General features: G+C 46.2%; 1 protein-coding gene across 1 annotated transcript; it reads right to left on the bottom strand.

Annotated features, from left to right (window-relative positions):
• Positions 1 to 630: 630 nt before the first annotated feature.
• Slc36a3 (solute carrier family 36 member 3) lies at positions 631 to 27,721 on the bottom strand. The gene is made up of 11 exons (XM_032913191.1): positions 27,628 to 27,721; positions 27,212 to 27,477; positions 24,227 to 24,317; positions 21,803 to 21,891; positions 18,118 to 18,213; positions 13,123 to 13,207; positions 11,161 to 11,379; positions 7,261 to 7,356; positions 5,267 to 5,433; positions 1,436 to 1,605; positions 631 to 981 (listed from the first exon to the last, which is right to left on the bottom strand). Exons 2-11 carry the CDS (start codon positions 27,358 to 27,360, stop codon positions 713 to 715), a joined length of 1,431 nt encoding a protein of 476 aa, XP_032769082.1. The 5' UTR covers positions 27,361 to 27,477; positions 27,628 to 27,721; the 3' UTR covers positions 631 to 712.
• Positions 27,722 to 27,786: the final 65 nt, after the last annotated feature.

The raw sequence follows: 27,786 nt of genomic DNA on the forward strand, positions 1-27,786 counted from the left end.
CAGCCTCACCCATTTTCTGTACAAGTAGTTATCAGAATGGCATGTGTAAAGGCATGCACATGTACACACATGTATATGCACATATGCACACATGTGCACGTGGAGGCTGAGATTAATATCAAGTGTCTTTCCTTGCTTGCATTCTACCTTGGTTTTTTTTTTTTTTTTAAGATTTTATATGAGTACACTGTAGTTGTTTTCAGACACAGCAAAAGAGGGCATCAGATCTCATTAAAGATGGTTGTGAGCCACCATGTGGTTGCTGGGAATTGAACTCAAGACCTCTGGAAGAGCAGTCAGTGCTCTTAACCACTGAGTCATCTCTCCAGTCCTCTACCTTATTTTTGAGGACAGGGTCTCTCAGTGAACCTGAACTCGCTGATATGGCCGGGCTGGTCAGTGAGCTTCAGGCATCCACTTGCCTCCCTTTTCCTCTGGCTCTGGAACTACAGGTATGCATGGCCTCGCCTGGTATCACACATCTGACACTGACAGTTCCACACACACACACACACACACACACACACACACACACGTTCAAAAAACCCAGAACCAATAAACCAGAGCTTCATGGGGATCAGCACCCATGTTCTTCTCGGAAGATAATGAAGCCGCTAATTAACACAGGGATGCTGGGCTTTGATGAACACATATACTGGGAATCCAACGGAGGATGGGAGGAGGGAAGAGCTATTCAAATAAAAATAGGTAATTATGTGTGGACATTTGTAGAGTTGAGCATGGGAAAACGGCTCTGCTGGGTCATCTCGTAGAGGGCTTGGTACGTCCCAAGTACACATCCTAAGAGGCCCAGGATGCTGATCATGATGTCCTTGGCAATGGTCGTACAGCTTATGTTCTCAGAGTAAAACGTGGCAATCTCCAGCAGGGGCGGGATGATGAGGGCCAGGGCACTGCTGCTCACAGAGCCCACCAGGGAGATGACTAGGTCCAGGCGGGGGATGAGGACGGCTGAGAAACCTGCAGGGAGAGAGAAATGTAGGCTCACTGAGTGTGTCTCAAAGAGGGGAGCTACCAACAGCATGGCTTTGTAGTTCAACAATCCGGCCAGGCACTGTAACTCTGGACCCTATCTCTTCCCCTGTGATCTTTTAGCTTTTTTTTTTTTTTTTTTTGAGCTGGGGACCGACCACCCTGTGATCTTTTAAAAAAAAGATCATTTTTTAGAGAAAAAAATGTGTGTGTGTGTGTGTGTGTGTGTGTGTGTGTGTGTGTGTGTGTGTGTGTGGGCGTGAGTCCTTGCATTATTCCCTTGAGACAGGGTCTCTCAGTGATAGTTTTCTAAGCTAGTTTAAGGTGGAAAGGTGAGAAGGAGGCAAACATCTTATAGATCACAGAGGCAAGGCTGCTGGGGTAGGCACTATTCTGAGGTATGACATGCACCACAGAAACCTATGACTGCTTCCTTACTCACAGGTCAGGCAGACCAAGGCTGCGCGGACAGTCAGGTCTATGAACAGAGCCCAGTTCTCAGATGCTCTCGAGACGACGTAGGGGACGATGATCTCAGCCGGGACGTGGAACTGGAGGGCATAGGTGAAGAAGATGCCCACAGAGTACATCAGCTTGACTGACTGGTACAGCCTGCAGACGAAGCATGGAAAGGAGGCGAGATGCCAACCAGGCTTCAGGGAAGGTGGCTCAAGGCTCATCAGAACTCTCAAAGGTCAGAAGACAGTGACTGGGGTCAGACTGGCTCAGAGGAGACATGGGAGGTCCAAATTATAAATGTCATATCCGTGTATAGTACAGTCACAGTATAACAGCCGTACAGGCAAGACATTATCCCCACCCCTGATGCTCACTGAAGTTCCCTCAGAGTTTTCTAGAAATAATCTGTGTATAAAGAATCTTTTAAAATTTCTTTCTTGGAGCTGGGGATTTAGCTCAGTGGTAGAGCGCTTGCCTAGCAAGCGCAAGGCCCTGGGTTCGGTCCCCAGCTCCAAAAAAAAAAAAAAATAAAAGAAAAAAAATAAAATTTTTCTTTTTTAAAAAATTATTAATGATTATTTAATGATTACTTTTTTAAGATTTATTTTTATATATAAGTACACTGTAGCTATCTTCAGACACACCAGAAGAGGGCATCAGATCTCATTACAGATGGTTGTGAGCCACCATGTGGTTGCTGGGATTTGAACTCAGGACCTCTGGAAGAGCAGTCAATGCTCTTAACCACTGAGCCATCTCTCTCCAGCCCTTAAATTTCTTAAAATGTGTATGCATGTGTGCACATGTGTGCCTGTGTGTGCTTGCCATGAATCACATGTGGGGGTCAAATAACCACCTCAAGTGTCTGTCCTAGCCTTCTACCGTATTTGGAATAGCGTCTCTCTTTTGTTGCTACTGCATATGTCAGGCCAGCTGTGCCACAGACTTCCATGGATTCTTCTGTCTCTGTCCATGCCACTTAGGAACTTGGGGATTACTGATGTGCGCCACTGTGCCCAGCTTTTATGTGGGTTTTGAGGGTTCTAAGTTGGGTCTTCATGTTTGGGTGGCAAGCACTTTACTGACAGAGCATATCCCTAGCCCTGAGCCTACAATCTCAAACGGAAAATGGGGGAAGCCACACCAACACCCACAGATGCACGGTGGCACGGCTCTATGAATCATTGACCTTTATTATTACATCAAACATAAAGCTGGGTGTGGTGGCACGTGCCTCTGATCCCAGCACTAGGGAGGCACAGGCAGGAGGATTGCCACTAGTCTGAGGCCAGTGAGGTTGGTATGCATAGTGAGTTCCAGGTCAACAAGGCCTGTATAGTAAGATCCTATCTCAAAACAATAGATGAACCAATACTTCTTGTGAGCTCTTCCCTGTGAGTACGCATTTCTGTTTCTGTCTAAGTTATTTTTTCCTGACACTGGGTCTCATCCTGTGTCCCAGCCTTCAAGGTTGATATGCAGCCAAGAATGACCTCCATCGCCAGATTCCATTTTTTCAAATGTTGCGATTAATGGCATGAGCCACCACACTGGTGTGTGAAGCTCTGGGGATTGAATCCAGAACCTTGTGTGTGCTAGGTAAGCACTCAACCACTGTGCTACGGATGCATCGGGCCCCAGCTATGATTTTAAATTTTGATTCCTGCTGATATACTGCCCTCTGAGTGTCCTAGTCTATGCAGGCTTGAAGTGCTGAAATAGTGTGTGAATCATTTCAGTCTCTGACATCGCAGTATATGTGCGTGTGCTCCTGTATGCGAATGCACATGTGTGTGCAGGCATGACGGGGTGTCGGGCTGTCACCTTGTATTTGATGAGGGGGTCTCTTGGTGTGCCTTGGGACTCTCACTGAGTCATATTTGGCTTGGCTGGCCGGCTGGCCAGCACACTCCATGGATCTGTCTGTCTCCACCTCTCCGGTGGTAGGATAGCAGCATAAACCTCCAAACCCAATACTGAAGGTCAAACTCAGGCCTCGTGCTTCTGTGGCAAGCACTTAACTGAGTTACCCACTCAACCCCAGCATTGTAATTTTACTTATAACTGGCATTTATTTTACATGTTTTGAAGATAATTTCTTGCATATAAAATTGTGATTTTTATATACCCATTGACCCCGTCCATTCAAGACTTCCCTCAAGAGCGAGTTCCTTCTCCTCTGCTCACTCATACTGACTGGAGCTCACTGCCCATGTACTTAGCTGCCACCCCCGGAATGAAAAGGCTGTGCCCGGGAGAGCTAGATGAAGCGCAACCAGTCAAGAAGGGCAGTGTATTAAGTTACCTCGCTTGCATAAATTAAGGCACAGCTTCAAAGAATTACACATTCATGATCTCATCTGGTCATTGGCAGAGCACAGTGAGGAGGGTGGAGCTGGTGACATTTTCCTCTTTCTACAGCTCTGGCTTTGAGGAACATGAATGCCACCATCATCTCACCCACCTGAAAAAGCCCAAGGCTGTCCTGACCCCTAACTGTGATAACAGTTGATAATCCACGGAGCTTACTATGTGCCCAGCACTTTTCTAAGTATTTTCTGCATATTAAAGCAATTGCTAACAGGGAGTGCAGAAATTATTCACGCTGTTCATCAAAAGTTTCTAGGCTTTTCCTTGCCTGGGGTGGGAAGTCAGACAGGAGGGCTGTCTTTTAGCTGAAGTTAGGAGTCTAAGCCGTCTCACTGGCTGCTTGGGAAAGGCAGGTGGCATCCAATGGCTCTGTCATGACAACCAGCACCACCCTAGTTGTGGTTGACCCATTCAAACGAGAGCCTGCACCACAGTGTGAACAGAGAGTTAAGCACTTGTGTGACAGCATCGTGAAGCTGTCCTGACTGATGAGAGGAGGCACGTGTGTAAGCCTTACTGTACAGAAAGGGTGGGAGGCTTGCCCGCGGCCGTGGAGGAACCAGGATGTGGGTCTCATTAGTTAACTTTAGAACATGTACTTAGTCACTAGGAGTCCAACACCTCCTCTAAACATCCCACCTACAGCTGCTTCCTGGATGGATAGATGGGTGGGGGAGGGAATCAATGACTGGAGGTGCAGACTCCAGGCTGAACTCCAGCTGGGGATACTCTAAGTAGCAGTCCATCTGTGGCATACGCCTAAGTTTGTATTTATTTATTTATTTATTTATTTATTTATTTATTTATTTATTTCCAGGTATTGCAGTGCGTGCCTATAATCTCAGAGGAAGCAGAGGCAGGTTGCCAGAAGAGTTTAAGGCTAGCTTTGGCTACAAAGGAAGTTTGAGGTTATTCTGGGGTACATATGAGAACCTATCTTAAAAAATAAATTTGTTGTTACTATTTTATTATTATTATTATTATTATTATCATCATCATCATCATCATCATCATCATCATTATTATTATTATCATCATCCAACCTAGGGCCTCAGACAATCTGCCCAAATGCTCTACGGTGGAGTTTTCACTTCCTGTGTGCTCAACTGCTCTACATCACTCATCTTAGGACCTTTTCATTTTAGGGTCAACCTTGTACTCAAGCCTCCATTGCTCCTAGACAGTGTGAGCTGGAAAGGTCACTGAGAGCCTCCGATGTCTACATTCTCCTTTGTTCCATGGAATCCTCAGTGATAATGCTTAAGGCTGCTGCTTCTGAGAGGGAGCATCGTGCCAACCCTCGAAGTCACCCGGTGTCATAGTTAACATGGCCGGCAACAGTTCATTTCTTCTGCTAAAGCTTAACTGTTTCACATGTGTCCATCCTGTTAACAAGGGTCACCTCCCATGCCTCCCTGTCCCACTGGAGGCATCAGTTTCCTACCAGCAATTGGGCAAGTTGAGGGTGATGCTGGCCTGAGTGTCTGCGCCAAACTTCATGTAGCCCAGAGTCCCCAAGCAGATGTAGAGGAAGATGACAAAGGACATCCCCAGATAGAGCACGGCGGGAAACTGCTGTGGGCTCTTCATCTGGCTTTTGAGAGGCAGAACCTAAAAGCAAAGGGTTTGTGAAAGACAAGGTGGAAGAAATGGCCACGGTTTGAGTTCCTGCTGGGGTGCGGGGGCTCCCTGGCATCCAGTTCCCGAGACAGGCAGTTGAGGGGGTATTTTGGCCAAAAGCTGCTTACTTTTGGCAATTTAACTTTCTATATAACCCTTTGCTATTTAATTCTTTCTTTTACTCTTGCTATTCTATGACCAAAAGTCTCTGGCTGCTGGCAACTTAACTCCTGCTGATAAGTGCAGGGGAGCAAGAAAAACAGTGTTTTTTGACCTCTTTCCTCTCTGGCTCACCCACCTCCCCACCCCCTAACTAGCCAGTTGAGAGGCTAGGAGGTGTTTGTTAAGTCTTTGTGAGCCAGAAAGGAAAGACAAGGATGAAAATAAAAAAGTCCGGCTTAAACACACACACACGCACGCACGCACGCACGCACGCACGCACACACATTTGGTGGATGGAACAGAGCTCCAAAAGTCACTCTTTACTTTTTCTCTCAGATTCTTTTATGCCTTCTTAGACAAATGTTCTTTCTAAAATTACCTCATAGTTAAAGTGTTACACGAAAGGGGAGTTACAGAAGGGGAGTTGACATTAAGTTCAAAGCAGTGTTTCATTCTATAAGCTCATTATAAGTTCAAAGCAACAGTTTTACATGGCCTTGCTTTATCATGGTTCACACCTATGGCCTCACCCTTGGACCTGACCTAGAATGAATGTTTTTCCTTGATTACAAATTGGTTCCAAGTCTATTTCTCTTCTTACTGCAATTTATGAAATCTCATTGCATTCCTTATTATGCAGCCCTTACTTACTATTCTTTGAGAAGGAAGTGCATTCTATTCCTGATTCTAACTTTATTACATCTCTCTGGCAAAACAACTAAAACCATCTCCTTAAACTTTCTTCCTAGAATTATTTGAATCAAATCAGGAATTCTATTAAGTCATTAATATATTTAAACAGCATTGATTCATGAAAGTTAATCTTCATGCTGATCTGCAGGAAATTTGCCCAATAGGGTGGACTGATGCCCAAGAATCATTAGGCTCTGTAATAGTGGCAGGAAAGGCATATCAGCAGAGAGAATCAATCCTAGGATGAAGTCTCTGTGTCTGGGCCTCTCCATAGTACACCCATCGCAGCCATGCAGAGTGGTGGGCCATCACCAGGAAACGTACTTGCTTGCCATAGCCTTTCCTAGATGGCTCTGGTTAGGTCCCCTTATGGGCACAGGTGTTGTTCTAGTGGATGGAGTTAATAGGGATCCCCTCCAAAAAGACCCCACTCACTATAAGATTACACCCTTCCACAAGGCCATATAACCACACTTTCCACAGAGCCACACTCTCTATATTGTCATCTCACTCTAAATGGCCATGCCCTTCCACATCACAGGGCCACACCTCTCTACAAGGCTACATCATCCACATCACCACTCCACATAGCTACACCCTTCACACAGCCACACCCCTGGGAAGGCACACCATATGGATATGCCTTTCTATATGTCATGTGACCATCACATTAGCTTTATGGCCACATCCCTCCACAGAGCCACACTCCCTCCATAGGTTCACCCTCCCTGTTCATCTTGTTTCATGCTTGCTATTGCCCCAACAGCCTTCTCAGAGTGAGCTGACTAGTAAATTCTCCATCTTTGCCTTGGAAGCTTGAGGTGTGGTTTGGGTTGGGAGGTGCCCTTGGCATGTAGCTTTTCCCTTCACCAGGAGAGAATTGTGGGGCACTGCCCACAGCACTGGTAGGGTTACATGGGAGAATCATAGCTGGACATCTGTGGGGCACCTCATCCTTCTTACCATCCCCACGCCTTCAAAGGTGAAGATAGCTGTGCCAAAGAACAACAAGAAAGTCTTCCAGCTTGCAACCAGGGGCAGGTGGCTATGGTGTGGGATCTGAAAAAGAGGAAGGGCGTTGGCTTTACATGAGGAGGTCATCTCGGGTCCTGTCTCATGGCAAAGATAGTATTAAGAGCCCTCTTACTTACTGTCTTATCTTTTAAAAACTGTTTTTAGTGTCAATTTATTTTGAGACAGTCTCATGCAGCCCAGGCTGACCTTGAGCTATTCATGTCCTTGAGGTTGATCTTGAATTCCTAATCCTGCCTCCTCCTCCACCTCCCCCAGCTCCGTGCTGGGATTACAGGTGTGCACTATCTGGTATGGTTTTATGCAGTGTTGAAGATGGAACCTAGGTCCTCCTGCATACTAGGGGAACACTCTACCCACTTAGCCATATCTTTAGTCTAATTCATTTATTGTGGTAAGGTAACATCACATTTTCTGTTTAGTCATTTTCTACACTGCGTATATTCACTCTGTGACATTCATGTCACTACTGTTCATCACCAGAAATTTCTTATCAACTCAAACTGAAACTCTAAATAATTCTTTGTTCTCCACCTCTTAGCAACCTGTGTGTGTGTGTGTTTTGTTTATATGAACAAGGCTGTTCTAAGTACTTCCTGTCAGTAGGGGCTTGTAACATTTGTCTTTCACTTAGCTTAGTGTCTTTTAAGGTTTGTGCACATTATAGCATTTATTAGAATCTCATTCCTGGCCTTGGAGAGATGGCCCAGGGGTTAAGAGTCTTGCTGCTCTTCTGAGGACTGGAGTTCAGGCAGCTCACAACTACTTGTAGCTCTAGCTCCAGGCATCATTCTCTCTCTCTCTCTTTCTCTCTCTCTCTCTCTCTCTCTCTCTCTCACACACACACACACACACACACACACACAGAGAGAGAGAGAGAGAGAGAGAGAGAGAGAGAGAGAGAGAGAGAGAGATGCACACATATGAATGAAAATAAATCTTAAAAAAAAACCAACTCTTGGGGGTTGGGGATTTAGCTCAGCGGTGAGCGCTTGGCCTAGCAAGCGTGCAAGGCCCTGGGTTTGGTCCCAGCTCTGAAAAAAAAAAAAAAAGAAAAGAAAAGAAAAAAAAACCCACCTCTCATTTTCTTATTTCTAATTAATCTATTCTTTCTCCTGCTTCTATCTGGCTTGTTTGTCCTTTCATTAGCCAGTGCACTTGGTAGCTTCTACCTGGAGGCTGTGGGAAGTCTTCTTGTCTTAAATATGGAGCAGACAGAACAGTGGAAGAAGGAAGTTACCCAAAGTTAATCTGCAAGCTACTCACATAGGCCAGGTAAGGGCCTGTTCCTGCCCTTTAACACCTCTTCCCCATCATTCCCTTCAGAGTTGTGAAGTCAGTACAGTAACCATCAAAGATATAGAGAGTGATAATTTATTTGTGTCATTGTATCAAGTAGCACAATCTGGTCTCAAACTTGCTCTGTAGCTAAGTAAGCAGTGATTGATACCAGATCTCTGGAGTGGGTAGGATAAAGGCTTCTCAAAGATGTCCTCATCCTAATCCCACTGAGCAGATTATGCTACTTAAATAAATTTATTTATTGTGAGGGTCTTTCTATGTTGTCCAGGCTGCCCTGATGTGGATTGGTTGGCATGTGTTGGCTGCCCTAGAACTCACTGTCTAGATCAGGCTAGCCTCAAACTCACAGAGGTTGGCTTGCCTCTACTTCCCAAGTGCTGAGGTTAAAGGTGTGTGGTCCCCAAATCAGTCAGGTTTTTTTTGTTTTGTTTTGTTTTGTTTTGCCATGTAGACCACGCTTCTTTCTGTCTTAACTTCCAAAGTGCTAGGTTTATGGGTGCATGCCACCATTCTTGGCTAGAGAACTGAGTTTTCAAAAGGAATTTAGGATGCTAAACTGATGACCTTACACAAGATTAACCTGTATTACCTGGATCAGATAAGGGTCCTTAAAAAAGGAAGAGAGGAATGGAAGAGGCCAGAAGACCATAGCATGGAGGACTTAGCCTAGTGTCGCTGACTTTAACCATGGAAGGGCCCCGCACCAAAGCATGCCGAAAAAGGCAAGAGAGCAGACCCTCTCTTAGAGCCTCTGGAGAAGGAGACAGCCCTGCTGAGTGAAATCTCCAGCACCACAGAAGCAATCTATATCGTTTTAAGGCTGGGGAATGTAGTTTAGTCAGTAGAGCGCTTGCCTAGCATGCATGAAGAATTGAGTTTGATTCTCAGCTCCGAGTAAATCCAAATATGGTGGCACAAGCCTGCAAACTCAGCTCTAGGGAGGTGGAGGCAGGAGAATCAGAAGTTCAAGATCATCCTGCAATACTGAAAGAGTTTGAAGCCAGCCTGGCCTTTATGAAACCCTGTTTAAAAACAAAACAAAACAAAACAAAAAACCCCCAAAACCTTGAAACCAAAGAAAATAAAACCAAAAACAAAAACAGTTTAAAAATATCTTAGCTTATACCTCAGTTAGTAGAGTTCCTGCCTAACAGGTGCAAAGCCCTGTGTTCAATCTCCAGCACAGCATAAGTTGAGCGTCATGGTACATGTCTATAAGTCTAGCATTTGGGAAGTGGAGACAGGAGGATCAGAAACTCAAGTCCTCCTTAGCTACAAAGCCAACCTGGGCTCCATGAGGCTGTTTAAAAGAAACACCTTCCCGCCGCCCTCCAACTTCCAGATCTGTGGTTGTTATAGCAGTAACACTGATATAATTCCAAAGACAAAGAAACAAAGCAACAATAGTGGAATGTTAGCGCCAGTGATGGAAGGTAAACCAGTTGGCCGAATCAGCAAGCTCTGTTCACCTGAGGCTCCTGCTTCTCAATGTCTTTTTCTGGAAACGGATAGAGATTGTATTTTTTGGTTGTTTTATTTCGAAGATCCAGGAAATCATGTAATGTCCTTCGTACCAAGTAGATCTATATTCTCTTTAAAACTTTTTAGATCCATTTATTTTATTGTGGAGGGGCAGGGTGGCTTGCGTGCCATGGTGTATATATGGAAATCAAAAGATAACTTATGGGATTCAGTACTCTTCTACTTCTCTGTTGGGGCTGGGTATGGAACTCAGGGCCTCAGGCTTGGAGGCAAGCATCTGAGCCATCTAGTCAGCTGCTATATATTTCCTGCTCCACTGACCAGTGCTTATATCTCCATGTGGTGCATGTTGGGTGTGTGTGTGTGTGTGTGTGTGTGTGTGTGTGTGTGTGTGTGTGTGTGTGTGTCATGCAATTGCATGCTCACCCATGGTGTTATGCCAGTGTACGTGGAGGCCAGAAGTCAATAGCTGATGTCTTCCATATAGTTCTCCACCTTATATTTTTGAGTCTCTCATTGAACCTGGGGATCCTCATTTCGGCTAGACTGTCTGGCCAATGAATCCTCACCCACCTTCCACTCTCTCTGGGGTTACATCATGTGCTCCACTGTGCTAGGCTGTCTGTCATATAGATACTGGGAATGGGAACTCAGGTCTTTATGCTAGGACAGCAAGCACTTTACCCCTTGAGCCCTCTTCCCATCTCCCTGCTGTGCTATTTCTTGTTATTTGTTGAACTGATGGAGAATGTGACATTCTTCTTTATCTCGTGTCATTGAGTCACAAAACCCCCAGCTTCTTGCACAACACCAGACCACAGAAAGTATTCAGCAACTAAATTTTCAGTGGTTCACTGTTATTGGATATGATGTTACTGCTGAAGATGAGGGTGTTGATGACAATGACACCTAGCTTGTGGCACAGAAGTGTTTCTAGAAATTACCTAGGCTCAGAGCAGGGGACTGGCCACCTTCCTCATCTTCACCTTCCCATCTGCCATGCCTCAGAAACCCTGGTCCCTGACCCCCTTCTGTATGGTTTCAGACCTGGATGAGATACTCGAAGATCAGAGCCAGGCTGCTCAGGGTGGTGATGGTGGCCAAGGTAGAGAAGATGGACAGCACCTGTGGGTTCTGGACGAGCACCAGAAGAATGAGGAAGGGCAGGATGGTGAGCATATAGAATCGAGTGTCCAGGATGGACGTCATCACCAGGCTCTGCCTAGGCTGGCAGACATTGGAGGTGAAGTGAGCTTCTTCCACGATCTGCCAGAACGACACGGTGAAAGGCAGAGCGTCAATAGTGAATAACTAAGATTCACTTAGGATCTCAGCTCATCAACTGATAACTTACTGCCACAGCAGAAAAGACACTATTCCTGACTTGTGTGACGTTCCAATCCAGCCAGATGCCTTTTTTGGGTGCTAGAGGGACTGCTTAGTGGTTAAAAAACACTGGCTGCTCTTACAGAGGACATGAGTTTAATTCCCAGTACCCACATGGTAGCTCACAATTCCAGGAGTGCCAATACCTTCTTCTGACTTTCATGAGTATGTAGTGCACATGTATTTATGCCAGCAAAACATTCATGCACATACAATAAATAAATCCTTAAGATACCTTTAGATTAATTTCATTTGATTGGCATGAAATGTTTTGCCTGTACATCATGCACATGCCTGATGCTGGGAGAGGGCAAAAAAGGAAGTCAGATCTCCTGGAGCTGGAGTTTCAGATGACTGTGAGCCATCATGTGGGGGTTGGGAACATAACCCAGGTCCAAATCCTTTGAAAGAACAACAAAAGCTCTTCACTGCTGAGCCATATCTCCAGCCCTATCGGTATGTGTCTTCTGTGTGTCTGTGCACTCGTACATGTGTGTTTCTGGTAGTGTGTGTGGGAGGGATTGGGGGGCTCCAGAGGACAAAATCAGTAATGTTCCTCAGGTGCAGCCCTTCTTGCTTTTTGAGATAGGGTCTCTCATTAGCCTGGTTACTGGGCAAGTTAGGTTAGGCTGGCCCGCCAATGAGCTGCAGGCACCCATCTATTTGCCTCTTCAGCACTGGAATTACAGCAGCACCAGAAGAGGGCATCGGATCCCATTACAGATGGTTGTGAGCCACCACATGGTTGGTGGGAATTGAACTCATTACCCCTGGAAGAACACTCTGTGCTCTTAACCACTGAGCCATCTCTTTATCCCAAGCCTGACTTTTGTTTTTTTAATATGTGAGTCTTGGAAGATGGTACCCAGGCCCTTGGGTTGGCAAGACAAGCAATTTACTGAATGAGTCCTCCCTTCACCCACACTTTTTGAGACAGAATCTCATGTATCCCTCAGAGTTGGCCTCAGACTTGCTATGTCGGTGAGAATGGCCTTGAACTTTTGATCATTCTGCTTCTACCTTCCAAATGTTGGTGTTATGGATATGAACCTCTGTGTCTGGTTTTGGGTATCCTTCGTCTTATTGGGCAAACCTAGCCGCCTTAAACTGTAGTGTGTGTGATTCTGACGATGGGAAACACTGAGCATCGTAAAACCCAAAGGCTCAATGCTCTCTTTGTCCGATAGACAATCTCTTCCCTGTGAAGTGGTGGTTTCCCTGCTCACATGACTAGAAAAGGGTTTCTGTTATGCAAGCACGTCCTTTTTAGACTCTGTGGGTGCAGTGGGGCTGGGCTGGGAATTGAGCATCCTCTGCTCAGACGGTCTCTAAGAAGGCTCCCTCTCCTCCCGCCCGACCAGGTGTGCTCCTCTGTGTCACAATCTGTAAAAGACTCTGCCTGACTTGTCTTACATTAGGAATGAGATGAGGGGACGGTGACAGCTCGTTAGACATTTTGGATGTGACAACCTGTGATGTTTTCAGCCCGGAGGCTAGGGGCTTTGGCTTTGCTCTGGTCCCAACTGTGGTCCAAATGTGGGCAGACAGGCTATGGTGCCAGTAACAGCCCCAGCATTGGGAGGTCTGGTTTTCTCCCGCTCTGCCCAGAGGATCCCTCTTTACCTGTTGTAAATTGTCTGCCATAAACATGAAGTACACACTGCAGAAGCCCAACTGAGTGACGATGAGCAGGAAGCTTACGACGTACCTGGGAGGGAAGAGGAGAATGAGAGAAATAAGTCCTTGTTTAGGGTGGGTTTTATTTTCAAAACATTTATTTCTGATGGTCTTACTTTGAGAAATGTCAGCCCCTCAGAACAAAGTGATAACACAGTAGAAGTTAACAGCCATAAACTCTGGCTTTACAGAGTTAGTTTGCTTTCTGAGATAGGGCCTTGTGTTGCCCAGGCTGGCCTCTGGTTAGCCAGGTTGCCAAGTGTGACCTTGAAAACCTGATTTTCTTGCCTCTACCTTCTGATAGTGCTGGCATTACCACAACCACCCCACATTCATTCACTCTAATGAAATTCAATTCGGAGTTACCTTTAGCCCCAAGTTACATTCTGGATATTACATTCACAACACACACACACACACACACACACACCCCAAAGGACTCAGAACCATTCCAATGATAACTTCAGAAGTCATGAAACATCTACCTGAATATTTCTCTTAATCCTTAATAGACAGAAATCAACTAACATCAAATATATAATTTACATATCTTAATTATCTTACAAATATCTCTTTCTTTGGAGAGGGCATAGGCTCATGTAGCCAAGGCTAACTTTAAACTTCATATGTAGCCCAGGCTGCCCTTGAATTCCTGAGTCTCCTGACTCCACCTCCCACGTGCTGGGATCGCAGGGTTGCCACTATAGGTGACTTAACTTTGATTTTCCAAAGCTCTGTGTTGCGTTTGGCTGTACCCCTTTTTTGTCTTCTTTTCCCACGAGGAATATTTTTGCATGCACTTGTACCAGTTTTACATCAGGTCATTTGGGAGAGTCCAGGTTGGCTTTCTTATAAACTGTCAACATGGTGTGCTTGTGTGACCACTGCCTCCAGATGAGAGTCGTTGGGCAGACCACAGAGGCAGCAACACTCTTCCTTTCCATACACTGGGGACAATGGTCTGTTGTCCTGTGGTTTAGGATCTCTTTTTATACATGCACCTCCTCCCACCCCCACTATGAAGCGGGATCCAGGCAAGCCTATGCAATGCACTTAATTACAGCGCTTAGATTGGAAAAAATTACCACATTCTTCCTGCTGTGGGGTTTTTGTTTGCTGCTTTCTGGTACTGGGGATTGAACTAAGACTTTATGCATGCTAGGCAGGTACTCTACCTTTGAGCTACACCCCAGCTCCATTTTCCTTGCAACATTTTACTTTACGGTAGTAACGAGTTGGCAGACCATCTGTCCAGTCATCGTGTCCTATATTCTAGGCCAGACTGGCTTTATTGTGCATTATATGTCTTAGTCTCTCATCCCTGAGTGGGCCAATCTCAGGCCAAAAGGTTTGATTAGATGACGTTTCTTCACTGATTTTTTTCTGGTAAGAGAATCTCAGAGTGGATCTTTATGTCCTCCGTTGTGTCAGAAGACACCTGTGACATGGGCTGCTAGGCGCTAGCTTGACGCCCTTGGGCAGGGACACCAGGGCTCCCTCCTTTATAAAGTTCAGCACCAGTTTTTCATCCAAAGCCTGAGCACTGGTGATTGTTATCTATGCGGGGCAAGCAGTTCTTATTCATGCCTCTAAGTTCCTCTCAGTGCTGAGAAAGAAGAATCTCTGGTTGAAGTAAGGCTCCCTTCCCCAGATATTTCTAAATTTCTTCAGTTACTGATCTCCAAAGTAATGGGAAAATGGAATCCCGGTGGGTGGAAAGTAGAGACCTTGAGTTCTAGTCATTGCTCTGACAAATTCCTGTGTGGCTTTGAGCCACTTGGTTGCCTTCTCTGAGCTGTGTAATTTTCCATCTCAATAGGCATGGATACAGTGACATCAAGGGCTACTACTGCCCTACATATCTACTGAAGATGTCATCAGACAACGATCCTGACCTCATCTGGCTGATATTGAGAGATAACGTGCCAACTGAGGAGCCTGAGGTAGGCAGTGTGGAAGGCACCGCAGCTGCTGAGGTGTTGACTCACTGCCTGAAGAACTGTCCTAGAAGGTTGCATGGAAGGTCTCGGGATGTCTTTGTCCCACCATTATTGAGGTCTTTTGCACCTTTTATGTGTTATTTTATTGTGAGAGCTTTGGTTACTCCTCCTTTCTAGGGCAGTATAATCTTAACCTATTCCTATTCAAGACTGGTAAGATGATAGGAGATGCTTAAACAGAAAAGCATTTGAACACCATCAGCTTGTGTGTGTGTGCGTGTGTGTGTGTGTGCGCGCGTGCACGCACACATGTGCAAGTGCACTCTCTCTTGTGCGTGCTGTTGAGCCTCCAGCTGTGCTACTGAACCGCATGCCTAGCTCTTTTAAAGTCCTGGCACAGGAGTCTCCCTACATCACTGTGTCTTGAATTCACATGGGCTTTGAGCTCTGTGTATCTCTGACAGCCTTCTGGGAAGGTGGCTGTTCTAGTTTCCTCTATTGATGTGACAATACTCTGACCAAAAGCAACATAGGAAAGGAAGGGGTTAATTTGGTCTTACACCCCAGCTCTCAAGGCCCTTCACTGAGAAAAGTTAGGACTGGAGCACAAGGTAGGAACTCGAAGCAGAACTCATGGAAGAGTGCTTCTTCTACATGGCTTGCTCCCAAGTTCATAATTAACTAGCTTTCAGATATAGACCCAGAGAATGATGTTGTGGGCCGGGCCCCACTACATCAATTAAAAGTCAAAACAATTACCCACAAGACAATCTGATCTGGACAATTCCTCAATTTAGGCTTTCCTCTCAGTTGACACTAGTCTGTGTCAAATCGATGATTAAAGCTATCTGGGACAGTGGCAGGACAGTCCTGTGCTACCAGGACTGGCTCACCATTAGCTTCTGCACCTTTTATATGTTATTGTGAGAGCACTGGTCACCCTGTTTTTCTAGGGCAGTGAAATCTCTCCCTGAAGTCCCAAACAAGGTGTGATGGGGCAAAGGTTTCTCCATCTTGTATCAGCTGAAGCCATCTTTGGTTTCTACACACTGCCCTGAAAAGTCCCACAGGAAAACACCCAACCGTGTTCTAGAAATGGAGGGTTAAAATAACCCAGCTAACTGCATGCTCTTGGCTCTTGTTAAATGCTTGCTTGCTTCCCCCTAAAACTGTGTCCTAAAAACTCCATGTAATGTACATTTGGGGCTGCTCTGTGAGAAGTCTCACTCTCTCTCTCTCTCTCTCTCTCTCTCTCTCTCTCGCTCTCTCTCTCTCTCTCTCTCATGCAGTCACCAGTGGGTTTAATACAGACTCTTGATTTGTACTTTGGTTGTGCTGAGTGGTCTCTGGGTTTTTTTGCCCCATTACAAAGGAAGCAAGTTTAATGTCCGTCACGAGGGGGCTAGTCAACTAAAACAGGGCAAACATCTCTGCTAGAGAACACTGTGAACCTTCAAATGATAAGTTTGTCCCAAGATGGAAAAAGTGAGGAATATTGTTCGTGGAGATTGATTTCTGCTGTTAAATTGACAGGATAGAATCACAAGGAAAACACATTTTGGGCAAGTCTGTGAGAGACATGCTAGAATAAGTTGACTGGCCAGGCATGGTGGCACATGTCTTTAATCCCAGCACTCAGAAGGCAGAGGCAGGTGAATCTCTTCAAGTTCAAGGCCAGCCTGGTCTACATAGTGAGTTCTAGAACAGCAAGGGCTATGTAGAGAAATTCTGTCTTAAAAACAACAAACAAGCAAACAAAACAAAGACTAAAAAGAAAAAAAAAATAGACTAGGTTGATAAAGGTGGGAAGACCCACCCTGGATGTGGGCGGTACCATTCTTTGTGCTGGATCCTGGGCTGAATAAAAAGGAGAAAGTAGGTTGAGTACCAGCAATCTCTCCGCTTCCTGATTGTGCATAAAATGTAACCAGTTGCCTCTTGTCCTAGTTGCTACTCCTTTCCTGGTACTACTATAGACTCTAATCCCCTAGAACAATGAACTGGAATAAATCCTTTCTTTCTCAAGTTGCTTTCCTCAGATACTCTGTTGCAGCAACAGGACAAGTGACTGGCTGATACACACTATTACATTTTTTTAAAAAAAAATCTAGGTTTAGGCTAGTGGTGGAGGTGCATGCCTGACACTTGGGAAAAAGGAGGAGGGTCAGGAGTTTAGGGCTAATTTGGGGCTACAGAATATGTTTGAAGCCAGCCTGGTATGCAGGAAACCCTGTCTCAAACAAACAAATAAGCAAGCCAGTAAGTAAAATGAACTTCAAGATTGCACATAGGATTCTAAGTAACATACAAGAGAGCATAAAATGAACTCGTGCTCAGGCTGGAGCTCCACTGGTAGAGTTCTAGCTCAGTTTATGAAACTTCAGTTTGTGCATTAGCCCAGCACGGTGGGGTATATGGGAAATTCAAGACCACCCTTGGCTTCTTAGGTAGTTCAAGGTCACCTTGATTTTCTTGTCTTTCTTTTCTTTCAAAAAATAAAGAAAAGCGATTAAGCCCTCTCTGGCTCACAAACATCATGGTGTACTAGGATGTAGAAGGAGGTGGGGCTGGGCAGTGGGGAGATATTTTATCTTGCTCAATAGTTGCTGAAAATGGCCTATCTGCTTAAAAAAACAAAAACAAAAGACAACAACAGCAAAAACAGTGCAAGAAGGGGCTGGAGAGATGGCTCAGTGGTTAAGAGCGCATATATTCTTGCAGAGGACCTGGGTTCAGTTCCTAACACCTACATCAGGGGACATACAACCGCCTGGAACTCCAGCTCCAGTGGATCCAATGACCTTTTCTAGCCTCCTAGGGGAACCTGCGTTCATATGCACATACTCACGTACAGACACGCAGATAGATAGAATTGAGTATAAAACAAAATCCTTTAAAATAAAAATGACGACGAAGAACCTTGTGCAAGCAGACATAAAGGCAGGGCAGGTGGGGGGACTCTCTCACGGTTTCATCACTGTATTACACGTGTGACCAGTACCTGCCCCACACAGAGTGCGTCCTCAGCCAAGGACTTGGGCATGTCTCCAGGCTGTACATTGTGGTCTCTTCATAGTTCACAAAACTCCTCTGCAATCTAGGACGAAAGGACAAGTGGTGCTTAAGTTAAAACACTTTTGCTAAAGGAACAGAATGCGTGTAAGCTGCTGACGGTTGTGTATTTGTATGTTCGTGAGGCGTGTTCTGGGAACTCTCTCTCTCTCTCTCTCTCTCTCTCTCTCTCTCTCTCTCTCTCTCTCTCTCTCTCTTTCCCAGAGCTGAGGACCGAACCCAGGGCCTTGCATTTGCTAGGCAAGCACTCTACCACTGAGCTAAATCCCCAACTCGGGAACTCTCTAATAATTGCACCACCTATGCAATTTTCATGAGTTTACTTGTCTATACAGTTTCTATGCATTTCTGCTTTGGGGCGGGGCACAGGGTCTCATGTAGCTCAGGATGGCCTAGAACTTGTGCAACTGGAAATGCCCTGACGTCCCTACAGGCATGCACCCGGCAGTGTGCTTTAAACACAATATTTAGGGAGCTTTGCTTGGGTTTATCCTTTGGAATAAGCAGTATCTGTGTTTTGGCTTAAATAAGCAGAGCAGAGAGGAGGGGGAAGAAGAGGCAGAGTGGGCATGGCCAGCCAGGACCTGACTTGGTTTCCACCAAGATTTGGGAGCTCTGGCAAAGGCGAAAGCAATCTCTTCTCTTCTGAGGGGAGTGGGTGGCTCTGTAGTAGGGACCCTTCCGGTTCTGGGTAGGAACAGGGAGGAGCAGCTACTGACCAGATGCCACATGCACAGTGCTAACTGTAGGGCTGGGGGACAGAGAGGAGGGGTTTAGGACTCTGATGGAGCCTTCTAAAGCAGTATGCCTGTCATCCCAGATTCTCTGCAGGTGGATGCAGGAGATCCAGAGATCAAGTCCATTGGGACTACGTTAAAGAGTTAAAGACAGTTTGGGAAGTTACCAAACAAAAATGGAAGAAGTGCCCAGTCGGATAAAAGACCATTGTCCTTAAATGTTTATGTCAGAGAAAAATGGAAGAGCCATCCAGTCAGGAAAAAGCCGGACTGATGCAACCACTGGCAGGTTGGTGCTTGCAGGAGACATGAGGACCTGGGGCTCAGGAAGAGGACATTCAGAGTCACTGGAGGTTAAGGGTCATTTGATGATGGAAGGAAGGAACAAAACAGAAAAGGAAGAGGGTAATATAGAAGTGGGAGGGTAGGGAAGAGAGTAGATCTGGAAGGAACTGGGGAATATTACATTCCACACAAGTTACTTTGTATGAACTTTTAAAAGAACTAATTAAAACAAAATAAAGTCAGACAGGCCATCAAAGACCAGCTCTGCTATTTCCCATGTGTGTGTGTGTGTGATTCAGAGCAAAGTATTCATCCGTAAAGTGGGAATAAAAACAGTCTCTATCCCAAGGCGTTCCTGGAAGGAGTGCAGAAATCTTGCAAAGCCCTTGGCTCGACAGAATTGCACCGTTTACATCACTGCTGAACGAGCAAAACCCTGCGGTGGGATGGGTTTTACGAGGTGAAAGGGTGCTCTGACCAGCACATGCTCGTTCTGACTAGCACACCCTCTGACCAGCACGCGCTCCAGGCATCTCCACTATTTGGCATCTTTTTGTTTGGCCTTTGATGAGTCTTGGAGGCTGAAGTTGCATGCCAGGCAAGTGCTCTACCACTGAGCTATATCCCCAGACCATGAAAACCTTTATTTTATATCTTTGCTTCAAAAATGCTCATGCTATAACCCAGGCTGGCCTGGAACTGGCAATCCTCTTGCCTCAGCCTCTGGGTTACCCTGCCTTGAATTCTGTATAAGGCCTTTGCTCACTTACAAGGACAGACTTGAATCTCAACATAATGGGACTGGCTGGGTCCTGAGGAACTCAGTATTCTGTTCTTTTAGGGTTTTATTTTTCCTTCTGAGAAAGAAAGTGCGGAGACACCTCTCCGGCTCTCTGTGGTTTTTTTTTTTTTTTTTTTTTTTTTTAAAGATTTATTCATTTATTATATATAAGTACACTGTAGCTGTCATCAGATACACCAGAAGAGGGCATCGGGTCTCTTTACAGATGGTTGTGAGCCACCATGTGGTTGCTGGGAATTGAACTCAGGACCTCTGGAAGAGCAGCCGGGGCTCTTAACCGCTGAGCCATCTCTCCAGCCCTCTCTGTGGTTTTTATATTAAGATTTCAGGTATATAAGCCTGTGTCTGTGTGCAAGTGTGTGCATGTGAGTTTAGGTGACAAAGGAAGTCAGGAGAGCGTTGGATCCCCTGAAATTGGCAGTTGTGTGCTATCTAATGCGGGTGCTGGAACTGAACTTGGGTCCTTCTGAAGAGCAGGATGCTCTCCCAACTGTTGAGCCATCACTCCAGCCCCTTAGAAGTGCATTTAAGGACAGAAGCAATTGCAAACCGCTCATGTCATTGCTAATTGTTTTTCATTTTTATTAACTTGCCTTGAAAAGTTTTTTTTGTTGTTGTTTTGTGTTTTGAACAAGTGGCCCTGACAAAGAACCTGTATTGCAATAGGGAGAGAAAAAGAAAAAGAAGGGCGTGAGACTGTGGTAAGGTGCTTACCTAGCATACATGAGGCCCTGGGTTCAATCTCCAGTGTTGCACTAAAGGGGCATGGAATCATAAAACTTTGTTACTAGAACATGGGAGGTGGAGGCAAGAAGATCAGGAATTCAAGGTCATCTTCAGCTATGTAGTGACTTAGAGGCAAGCCTGGGCTACTCGAGACCCTGATTCAAAAAAAGTGGGGGCTGAAGAGGTAGCTTAGTGGTTAAGGCCCTTAACTGCTTTTATAGAGGGCCTAGAACCCACATGGTGGCTCACAACTGTCTATAACTTCAATTTCAGGGGATCTGATGCTTTCTTTGGCCTTCAAGGGGCTACTGCGCACCCATGGTGCACATAAACTCATGAAGGTGCACACATATATTCAGATAAAAAACATAATCCTGAACAAACCAAGAGGATGTCTGAGGGTCCTACGTATACTCAGTAGTCCATAGGGCATTTTTTCATATTTTGCTACCTTTGGTGCCTCTAGGTGAGGAGAGTGGGAGCCGAAGGGGTGTGGGAGCCAGAATGGCTTCTAATTCACTAGCTGCAAAATTGGATCTACGGCAAGACACCATATTAGCTTCTTTGGCGGTGATGGGGCCGGAACCCAGAAGCTCATACATACTAGGGAAGCCTCTACCACAGATCTACAGGCCTACCTGATTTCAGCTATAACCAAACACCTGACAGGAAGCAACTTAAGGGAGGACGAGCTTAATCTGCCTCAGTCAGAGGTGACACAGTTCCATAAGAAAGCCATGGTAGAGTTTAGGGGTTAGTAGTGTGAAACTGGTACTCCTCACACCAACAAACCAGGAAACAGAGCGGACAGGAAGCGTAAGGCCCACTTCTTCCCACAAGCTCCACCTCCTAGCTTTCCACAGCCTTCTCAAACAGTGCCACAGGCTGGACCAAGTGTTCAGACACGTAAGCCTATGTGGCTCCTCAAATTATAAGATGGTTTCTGTTTGAGGCTCTTCCAAAATCCCTTTGCCACCTCTGGAAAAATCCAGAGAAGGAGGCATGTTAGCCTGGAGAAGTGGCCCTGGGATGGGGCCCATGGGGCAATAGATGTAGGCTCTGACCTCGAAGTGAGATGGCAGGCACAGTTCAGCAGGATATCCATACAGTGCACTGTGAGCGCTCCGATGGCTAAGAGGCTGACAGGCCCCACCTGGAGGAACAGGGCAGGAAAACAGTGAGATGAAAGCTGGCCACATCCACAGCCTAGCTCGTGCAGTCTGGACACCAGGGCTCTTAGAATACAAATCTCTAGCTGGGCTTGTAGCTCAGTGCTGAGGGCTTGTTGAGTATGTGTACTATCCTGGATTCCATCCTAGCACTGACCCAAGCAGACAGAGAACTTGTTGTATATGGGGGCACATGCCAATAATGCCAGCACTTAGGCTGAGACAGGAGGATGATTGTGAGTTTGAGGCCAGTTTGAGCTATAATCAACCAACCAGCCAACCAACCGACCAGCTAATCATCCAACCAATCAGCTAACTAACCAACTATACAACCAACCAACCACCCAACCATCCAACCAACCAACCATCCAACCATCCAACCAACCAACCAACCATTCAACCAACCAACCGACCAGCTAATCATCCAACCAATCAGCTAACTAACCAACTATACAACCAACCAACCACCCAACCATCCAACCAACCAACCATCCAACCATCCAACCAACCAACCAACCATTCAACCAACCAACCAACCAACCAACCAACCAACCAACCAGATAACTAACCTACTAACCAGAAGTTATCCACGATGAACTGTTAGCTCAATGTCCTCTGCCCCAGAATCCTATTTACTGTCACTGCTGAGGGGCTGCCCCACACTGGCTAGAATGCTTCCAGGAACAAAGAATCACCATTCCATATAGCCCAGACCTTTTTCCATCTACCCCCAGATACATTCTTCCAGAATCCCCCATGGTAAATTTAACTCATTTACACACCTTAGCCCCCACTCTCCCAATATCCTTAAAGACCAAAGTACTTTTTGTGACACAGTGTCTGTTTCTGATGCTGGTTAATCGGCAGGACTCAGGAACGTTGGCAGGTGAGTCTTTTGAGGCCAGTTTGAACCACTCTGCTCAAGCAGAATGCAGGGTGTGGCTGCACCCCTGGAAAGGGGCCCTAACTGTCCTGAACTCTGCAGACTATCCTGGGAAGGGTAGAGGCTGGTGCAGGACAGTCTTCCAAGCTGAGAATCACTGCTCCAGAGAGTCTGCTTGTCTCTTTGAAGAAGCAAAGTTAATCTGAATCACAGCCCTCTGAATGTGACCGGAAGGGCACAATGTGACTTTATAGATGTGCCCCGGGTGACATTATTTTGTCACAAAGAAACACATGCAGGGTCAAGAGTGCTGTTAAGCCCCACTAGGAGGCAGCTGCCACCTCTTGTCTGGTTTATAAACTTGAACCCTTGGGGCAAGGCACACTCCTACAGAGGCAAAGAGGGCAGTCTAGAGAGCACACTGGCAAAGACAATCTGACTAAGGCTATGGAGGTTTAAGGCTCTTCTGCAGACATCTATCTATAATGTAGAGGGCTCCGAAGAAGAGAGGTTCTCCCTCTGGCTGGAACTGTTTGCCTCAGACGTCAGATGGGAGGAAGCAAGGGTCACTTACCAGAGCTGGAGCAGACTAGCTGACTGAAAAGAAATCCTACACATGACACCACCCCCAACCCTATAGGCACTACTGGGGCTTTCTGTGTGTGGGTCTCCAGAGCAGGACTGTGGGGAAGAAGGGGGGCTAGGTGGTTCATTATCGCAGAGTGTTAGACTTTTTGCAAGCTCCCTAAGGACTCCAGGATGTGTACATGTAAGCTGCAGCCTTCATGTTTGTAGGACACAGTTTCTGAAAGGAGGTCTCAGCCAGCAGATAGCATCAGCTGGGTGTAGGGGCCATGGGGACTGGTGGGGACACCCTTATTCCCAAGCCCTACCTCACACACCATCTGATACTTTTATCCTATCCTTATTTTTATTTCTCAGTGCCTAGGATTGAACACAGGGCTTTGGGCAACCCGTCTTTGACTAAGCCATATCATCAGCCCTTGTGTTTTGTTTTTTTTTTTAAAGACAGTCTCGCTGTGTAACACAGGCATACTTGAAACTCACTACACAGTCCAGGTTGGCCTTGAACAGGAGAGTTTGGTGCCTTGTCAGGTGATAGGAAACAGGAGTCACGCACATACAAGTTTACAGGCACGAGGTTAGTGGAGTGTGAAAAGGGGAAGTGGGCAACATGAAACCCCGGGGGGAGAGGAGGGTGGCGAATGGGATTCTGCATGTGTAGCCGGATTCTGGGGAACGGCTGCCCTCTCCAGGAGTGCTCGGTGTGCTTCCTGGTTGGTTCTAAGAGATTGATAGGCACAGTTGCTATCTCAGAGCCCAGTCCCTGAGAGTCACCCATCCCAGAGTCTAGAGATTATCTCCCCGCCACCCAACTGGGATGAACCTGGATTCTAGCCCATGGTGCCTCTTACCAACAATCCAGCATTTTTCACAGCCAGGGGAAGTCCCAGGAAGCCTGTGCCAATGTTGCTTTTCAACAGGTGGATAAAGATTTGTATAAACCTGTGGGGGGAAAGTGAGAGAAGAGGATATCGTGGGGAAGGGAAGAGGGGAGGCAAGGACAGGTTAAAGGAGGGGGGGAGGGGAGGGGAGGAAGAAGAGAGGAAATGGAAAAGTGCCTCCTAGCTTTCCCCAGAACTTCTGTGTGTGTGTTTGTGCATGTGTGTGTATGTTGTGCATGTGTGTGTGTTTGTGCATGTGTGTGTGCATGTTTGTGCACGCATGCATGTGTGTATGTGTGTGTTTATGCGTGTGTGTGCATGCGTGCTTGTGTGTGTGTTTGTGCATGTGTGCGTGTGCGTACGTGTGTGTGTTGGTGTGTTTTTGTGCATGTGTGTGTGTTTGTGCGTGTGTGTGCGTTTGTGCATGCGTGCATGTGTGTGTGTTTATCGTGTGTGTGCATGCGTGCATGTGTGTTTGTGTGTGTGTTTGTGCCTGTGTGTTTGTGTGTGTGTGTGTGTGCGTACGTGTGTGTGTGTTGGTGTGTTTTTGTGCGTGTGTGTGTGTGTGTGTGTGTGTGTGTGTGTGTGTGTTGGCGAAAGGACAGAACCAGCTGTGTGACTCTAGTGTGACTCTCAGCTCCAGGGTACTGTCCCCAGAACATGTGATCCAGGGCTGGTGCCAGCTCAGGATATTCAACAAACAGGAAGCTCTGAAGGTGAAGCAAATAGAAATTGCCACTGGGAGACTCTTTGGGATTCATTCTCCCCAATAGTAATCACTGAGGCCTGCCACACTTCTAACGTTTAGAAAGACAGTGGAGAACTTAGTAACCCCTGTTGCAATTCATAGACTGTTTATTGGCATGTCATTTAATTTAAACGTTTTTGTTTTTGTCTTTTGAGACAATCTTATATAACTCAGGATGGACTCAAATTTGCTACATAGCCCAGGATGACCTTGAACTCCTGATGTTCCTGCTTCCACCCCCAAAAGCCAGGGTACTGCCATGCCTGCCTAAGTCCTTAACTTACTGGAGAAAATAGAGTAATTGTGTAGAATATATGAACTATCTGCTGGCCACCTTTGTTCCTTCATACATTCACTCAAACCAATATTCGTTTGAATGAATACATACAGACCTCCACACATGGATACACAGTACAGACTCACGCTCTGCACTGGATAAAACACAAAGCTTAATAGCCACTGCTACTGTGCACAGCACTGTGGGTGCTGAGTACTGTGTACTCAGAGAGTGCTAGGTACCAGGGTTCTAAGTGCTCTTCACATTTGTGTGGGTAGCTGCTGGCCAGACTGGGAAGAATGGGGGAGCAGCAGCATGAGAACAGAGACAGGGGTTACCACCAAACTTCCTTGGTGGAGGGAGCAGGGGCTGGATTAAACTGCAGTAGCACCCCTTCTTCCAGCTGGAATGATGGGGTTCCTAGAGGAGGCCCCTGAAGAGTGCCAATCATCAGGCGTAGACCCTCCTCTGCTGCCAAAGGACTTCCCTGGAGGAGGCACAAGCCACACAGTAGGTCTGACAGATAAACTACTCCTGGCTCAGAGGAAGGCCACAAGCAGGCCCAAACCTGCTTTTGATAAATCTCTACCAACGTGGGAGAGACATGCTCATTCACCCACATCACTTCTAGCCTCTCAGCTAATTCGGAGCAAGCCTGGGGAACCAGTCTTTCTATACAGTTATTTCTTGACAATTACAGTTATTGGGAAATACATCACAGACTCCTACCATTGTGCTTTTTTCTTTCGTGAGCTCTTCAGTAGTAAGTTGTTCAACAGACTCTCCTCCCTTCACCTCTCCCTTCTGTGCTCTCACAGATAGCACTGGCCTCACTTGTACCTGACCTTCTGGGGAAAATGAGGCATTATGGGAAACCAGTGCATCATGGGTAACAGCATGTTGCCTTGGGTCACAGGGCCTTAGACAAGCACATATAGGCTGGAGGCTTCGCTCAGACATTTAGAAAAAATAAGCTTTCTATTTTCTCTTTGAAAAACAACACATTGCTGTGATAAAGGAAGTGCCCATGACCTACCTATGACAAGTAAGCACATTTGTGGCCATTGGGTGGCCATTCCTATTTGTGTCTAAGTTCGCAGGGTTTTTACAAAAGTGCCTGGAGCACTTGCAAGGTCCTGAATACGTTTCCTCATGAATGATGGGTACTGTGTATTTCTTGGTGTCTTTGGAGTCCCTCCATATTATATATATATATATATATATATATATATATATATATATATGATATACTTGAAACTGAAACTAGACAGTAACACTTATAAGAGATTCAGAAATTGCTGCCTGGTGTGTGTGTGTGTGTGACCACCTCCTTCTCTGGAACCCTGCTCCTTGTGCATCCTGGGCAATGACTGTATCCCTGAGCTATATCTCTAGATTATGTAATGTACTTTCAAAGACATGCCAATTAAGTAGCTGTAGGTTTTACATAAATGGCATTGTTAGGATTGGATATAAAACATCACCACTGTTGTCAGGGTTGAGGCATTCCCATAATCCTAGCACTCAGAAGGCTGAAGCAGGAGAATTGCAAATTTGAGGCAGTCTGGGTTCCCCAGTGAGGCTCTGTCTAGAGAAGATGTTCTATAAGTCTGAGTTTGGGGCAGTAACAATGGAACACAGGGTAATCAGGTGACCCTTTGTTTACAGGACCTATGTCTGTATGGGGAGATGGACTGGATAGAGATGGGGCAGAGAGAGGAGCATCCATCCTCCTGGTGTTAGGGATGAGCTCCGTGTCCAGCAGCTCAGGTTGGGGACAGCTGCCCTAGTTTGATTCTTGCAACTCTCCAGAGCTACAGTCAACATTCTTAGGTGCTGGAGCTCTGCTGTGTCAACAGGGAACATGGGGAGGACCTTAGGAGCTGAAGTTCAGATACATTTACCCTGGAAGGGCGATGGGGCCACTCACATTAGTGCATCAGCTTTCCTGCGAGGTTTCTTCTTTGAGGAGACAGTGTTGTTGCTGCTGCTGCTGCTGCCTTTTGACGAGGCCTTGGACCCACCAAACGTATTCCGCTGAGACTTGCCATCTTCTCTAAGCAGAGGTGTCTTCCCCATGATGGACAAGCAGCAGAGATATAACACTCAGCTTCCCCAGGCTTTCAACGGGCTTTCATCAGGAGAAGCCATACAGCAGGTCTCATGCTGGCTCCTGACTTCTGGGTATGTCTGGCCCTAGGTGAAGCCCAGAGTTTGTGAACCAGAGGACAGTGGTGGCTGGAGACACTGGGGTTATAGGTGTCCCACCAGGCTCTTGGGACACCAAGGAAAGTGTCACAGATCCCCCCGCCCCTCCAGGACTATCTAACATCTGTCAGGACTCACTCAGACTTTCAGCCTCTCCCAGATCAGTCCTCGATGCTGAGGTCCACCGGGAACACTGACCAGGAGGAGGAAGGAATCATTAGACTGGAAGTTCTGGTGCCTAGCTGTGGGCTCAGGCTCAGGGCTTGTTGCCTCTGGCAAGGAAACAAGCCATGGCTA

This window comes from Rattus rattus, chromosome 9, assembly GCF_011064425.1.
Source record: "Rattus rattus isolate New Zealand chromosome 9, Rrattus_CSIRO_v1, whole genome shotgun sequence".
In the NCBI taxonomy this organism is placed as follows: domain Eukaryota; kingdom Metazoa; phylum Chordata; class Mammalia; order Rodentia; family Muridae; genus Rattus; species Rattus rattus.

Coding starts and splice junctions, on each gene's coding strand:
- Slc36a3 (XM_032913191.1), bottom strand. CDS start 27,360: ATGGGGAAGACACCTCTGCTTAGAGAAGATGGCAAGTCTCAGCGGAAT. Junction 7,357..11,160: donor TCTTCGAGTATCTCATCCAG/GTCTGAAACCAT, acceptor CCTCTTTTTCAG/ATCCCACACCATAGCCACCT. Junction 5,434..7,260: donor CCTTTGAAGGCGTGGGGATG/GTAAGAAGGATG, acceptor CTTTGCTTTTAG/GTTCTGCCTCTCAAAAGCCA.